General features: G+C 41.6%; 1 protein-coding gene across 3 annotated transcripts in view; it reads left to right on the forward strand.

The window, feature by feature from the left end:
* The window catches only part of VIPAS39 (VPS33B interacting protein, apical-basolateral polarity regulator, spe-39 homolog), a 33,088-nt gene that overhangs the window by 5,306 nt on the left and 23,090 nt on the right, over positions 1–4,692 (forward strand). For 2 of the 3 annotated variants that reach the window (XM_011988278.1, XM_011988279.1), the window contains exons 4-7: positions 1,353–1,499; positions 2,948–2,986; positions 3,323–3,387; positions 4,136–4,192. In XM_011988278.1, coding sequence (XP_011843668.1) covers positions 1,353–1,499; positions 2,948–2,986; positions 3,323–3,387; positions 4,136–4,192 — 308 coding nt within the window. The remainder of the gene's footprint in view (positions 1–1,352; positions 1,500–2,947; positions 2,987–3,322; positions 3,388–4,135; positions 4,193–4,692) is intronic. The other variant, XM_011988280.1, reaches the window with a different exon arrangement.

Below are 4,692 nucleotides of genomic sequence, written 5' to 3' on the forward strand. Positions count from 1 at the left end.
CGAGTAGCTGGGATTACAGGCGCGCACCACTACACCCAGCTAAGTTTTTGTATTTTTAGTAGAAACGGAGTTTCACCATGTTAGCCAGGATGGTCTCCATCTGCTGACCTTGTGATCCACCCGCCTTGGCCTCCCAGAGTGCTGGGATTACAGGCATGAGCCACCGTGTCCGGCCTACCACATCTGATTTTTAAGAAATATTTTTAATTAAAAGTTTTTAAAAAATAGGCCATACTATAACATGACTAAAGATTTTTAAAAATTAAAGGTATACAGTGAAAAGTTTCCGTTCCATATTGTTATGTATCTTCTCAGTTTTCAGTTCCTGTCCTCCCAAAAAACAGTCGTTATTGCTTGGTTCCTGTGTATTCATCTAAAGACTCTTTTTGCATTTGGAAATGTATATAGAAACATGTATTCTTATCCCTTTTTTATGCAAGCAGTAGCATACTTCATACCTTGCTCTTTTTATGTGTTAATATAGCTTGGAGATCTTTCTATGTCAGTATATAAAGGGTGTTCTCATTTTCTCTTTCTTTTTTTAAATAGCAGCATAGTATTGTATGGATTTACCATCATTTATTTAGCCAGCCCACTGTTGAATTTTAGATTTTTCAGTCTTTTGCTCTTTATATTTCTATCAGTGACTTTGTATTCTGACCCTAGATGAATAAACGAAAGAACAATTCTTAGAGTGGAATTACTCACATAGGATGTTTGCATCTGTATTGGGTAGATATTGCCAAATTGACCTCCACAGAAGTTGTACCAATTCGTACTACCACCAGCAATGGAGGAGGGTTCCAGTTTCCCTATAGGCTGGCCAACACAGGGTATTATCAAGCTTTTGGATCTTTCCCCATCTTAGAGGGGACTAATGGTTTCTCATTATATTTTTAATTTGTAGTACTCTTAGCAAAGCTGGGGGCAGGTGGTGTGTGCCTCTGGAGGTGGTGGTGATGAATTGCTTGAGGCCGGGAGTTGAGGCTGACGTGAGACATGACTGTGAGATATGATTGTGAATAGTCACCGTACTCCAGAGATCTGGCAACGTAGTGAGACCCTGTCTCAAAAAAAAAAAAAAAGAAAAGAAAAAGGAAAAAAAAGAGTGAGGTTGAGCATCTTTTCATATGTTTAAGAGCCATTTGAATTTTCTTTTCTGTGATCCACTTATTCATGTCCTTGGTCCATTTTTCTGCTGATGATTCTATTTGATTCTATCTTTTCTCCTTGCCCCAAGTTGGCCAAGGGACCAGGGCTTCTGGTGAAAAGCTTTTAGAGTTTGTTGAATGTTGGATGTCAAGGATTTATTGTGGATGAGAATTGCTGATGTAGTTCTTACTATCTCACAGGTATCTCATGGTCCATCAAAGAGACTGCTGGTAATAGTAGCTCCAGCCATGAGGGGCGTGAACAGCTAAAGAGCCGAAACAGCTTCTCCTCCTATGCACAACTACCCAAGCCTACTTCTACCTACTCCCTAAGCAGCTTTTTTAGAGGTAAGGAGATGTGCTTAAAGAGACAGGGAAGTCCTCCTTCTCTTTTTTCAGAAAAATCTTAGGCCATAATTTTCATCTACTTTGTAAGAAAAAGATTATTGAAGGATAAAGCATTCTCATTGGAGCTGGCAGCTGGGTGTCAGGAGCAGGAGAAATGAGAGAAATGCAGAGGGGTTGGACTGGTTTTCTAGAACACAATGAATGAAATTGACATTAACCGTGTGACTGGTACTGAAGAAATTTGCCTGGATCAAAATTCCTCCCTACTCCTTGCGCATTGCTATTAGAAAACCTTGTTGGTAGGAATGCCAAATGGTGCAGCCACCGTGGAAGACAGTATGGCGGTTTTTTTAAAAAAAATTAAACATAGAATTAACATATAACTGGCCAGGCATGGTGGCTTACACCTGTAATCCCAGCACTTTTGGGAGACCGAGATGGGTGGATCACCTGAGGTCAGGAGTTCTAGACCAGCCTACCAATATGGTGAAACCCCGTTTCTACTAAAAATACAAAAATGAGCCGGGCGTGGTGAGGGGGCATCTGTAATCCCAGCTGCTCAGGAGGCTGAGGGAGGCAGATTGCTAGAACCTGGGAGGCAAAGGTTGTAGTGAATCGAGATTGCACGACTGCAGTCTAGCCTGGGTGACAGAGCAAAACTCCATCTCAATAAATAAATAAATAACATATGATCTAGCAATTTTACTTCTAGGTATATATCAAAAAGAATGGAAAGCAGGGACTTGAATAGGTATTTGTACCTCCATGTTGATAGAAGCATTATTCACAATAGTCAAAAGATGGAAACAACCCAAATGTCCATTGATGGATGAATGGATAAACAAAATGTGCCATATACATGCAGTGGAATGTTACTCAGCATTAAAGAAGAATGACATTCCGATACATGCTACAACATAGATGATCCTTGAGGACATGATGCTAAATAAAATAAAGAAGGCACTAAGGGACAAATATTATATGACTCCATTTATGTATGACCTAGAATAGCCAGATTCCTCGAGACAGAAAGTAGAATGGTGGTTACCAAGAGCTGGGGCGGAGGGAAAGGAGAGTTATTGTTTAAAGGGTATAGAGTTGGTTAAAGGTAGAGAGTCTCAGTTTGGGATGATGAAAAAGTTCTGGAGATGGATAGTGGTGATGGTTGTACAACAGCGTGAATGTACTTAATGCTACTGACTTATACACTTAAAAATGGTTAAAATGGTAAATTTTGTTACGTGCATTTTACCATAATTAAAAAAAATTTTTCTCCCTGCTCCATTTTTTAATGGCACTTCAGATTTCTACAGATGAATGAAACGTTTTTTACGGCTTAAGTTCCTATATTGCATTATAGAGCTCTGTATACATTGTGTCTTTAACCAAGTCTGGATGGCTCTGACTTAAACTGTTGACCTTTTCCCTCTTGTGTTCTTTACCTTTAGGTAGAACTAGACCTGGAAGTTTCCAGTCCCTTTCTGATGGTAGGCATGAACCCTCTTTTAATTGCTGTGGGAAATATTACTGATCTGGTACAGTCTGGGGAGTTATGGGGACAGGTAGTAATTAGATGACAAGATGAACTTTCTTCTGCATCTACTGTCATTATTAGAGGAACTTTCTGATACTGACTAAGGAGGTAGAAATCATTCTGGCTACAGGGGCAAAGGTGACTTCTAGGGATGCTGTCTTTGGGGAAGAACGGAGATCTGCTTTTGGCCACAAAGTTAACATTGGGAGCCCAGAAGTCAAAAAAAATGTGAGAAGGAACGACAAGCAGGATTCATGGTGCCCTTCTGAACCAGCTGCTTCTTTTTCAGCTCTGTCAGACACACCTGCCAAAAGCTATGCTCCAGAGCTGGGGAGACCCAAAGGGGAGTATAGGGTGAGTTACAGCATACACTGGTTTGATAGTTTCCACAGTATAAAGTACCTTGACATATGTTACCTTGCTTGATTTTCCCAACTATTTGAGCAGAAATTTTTTTAACCCTCTTTTATAGATAAGAAAACTGGGTTTCTAAACATTAGGGCTTACCTGGGGTCTCACAGCTAGGAAAGGGTGCAACTTAGACTTACAATCTCCATATTCTGACTCAGCCCTGCCATACTTTGCTTACTCATTATGCTCCCACTTGAAGGCTGTACTTTGAAACCCAGTGATCATCACTGCAGTCTGGAAGCTTGGTAGAGCTCATATTCCCATGAAGCAAATAAAAAAGCAAATGGATTCATAAGGAAGAAACCATATATCCTAAGGTCAGAAAAGGAACATGTCTCCAACGTCTCTCTCTTTCCTTCTGTTGGCCAAAGGCATTAATTGTTAGAATCCTAAAACGTGATTCTAATTGCATCTAGAGGTTGCAGTCCTGAACCAGTAGGCATGGGCCACTGGCTTTGTCAATTGGCTCCTCCCTCTTTGATCCATCTCCTGCTACCTATATTGCCCCTGCTCTAGTTCCTTCAGAAACTCAGAACAAAACTGTCCCGTTTCTTCATTTTTTTTCACATCCATTCCCTCCCACAAAGTATTTCCCTCTTAGACACGAAGACTGAGTTTGAGTTGAGGAGTTGGTACACTGATAACTTTGATTCCTTAACTTCCTGGGATTCACGTATTGCTAATATTCCAGGATTACAGCAATGACTGGAGCCCAAGTGATACAGTGCGACGCCTCCGGAAGGGAAAGGTAAGGACAGAGAATTTTTGTGAGGTTCTTTGGGAAGCTGGGCAGCTTGTTCACACAGGGAAGATTTTTTGACCTCTCTTCAGTTCTCATTTGTTCAATGAATTTCAGGGGGAAAGTAAGTCCACTAAGGTTGAAAGTCAGCGGCAAAATTTCTGATTCTCTGTTATTGTTGCTTTGATGGGGTAGTGGGGAAAGAGTGATGGATGAGAGGGAAAAGTACATTTAAGAGTGAGAGGCCTGGGCTGGGGGCGGTGGCTCACGCCTGTAATCCCAGTACTTTGGGAGGCTGAGGCAGGTAGATCACGAGGTCAAGAGATCAAGACCATCCTGGCCAACATGGTGAAACCCCGTCTCTACTAAAAATATGAAAAACTAGCCGGGCATGGTGGCAGGCACCCGTAGTCCTAGCTACTTGGGAGGCTGAGGCAGGAGAATCACTTGAACCCGGGAGGTGGCGGTTGCAGTGAACTGAGATTGCACCACTGCACTCCAGCCTGGCG

This window comes from Mandrillus leucophaeus, unplaced genomic scaffold (genome assembly GCF_000951045.1).
Source record: "Mandrillus leucophaeus isolate KB7577 unplaced genomic scaffold, Mleu.le_1.0 Scaffold326, whole genome shotgun sequence".
NCBI lineage: Eukaryota > Metazoa > Chordata > Mammalia > Primates > Cercopithecidae > Mandrillus > Mandrillus leucophaeus.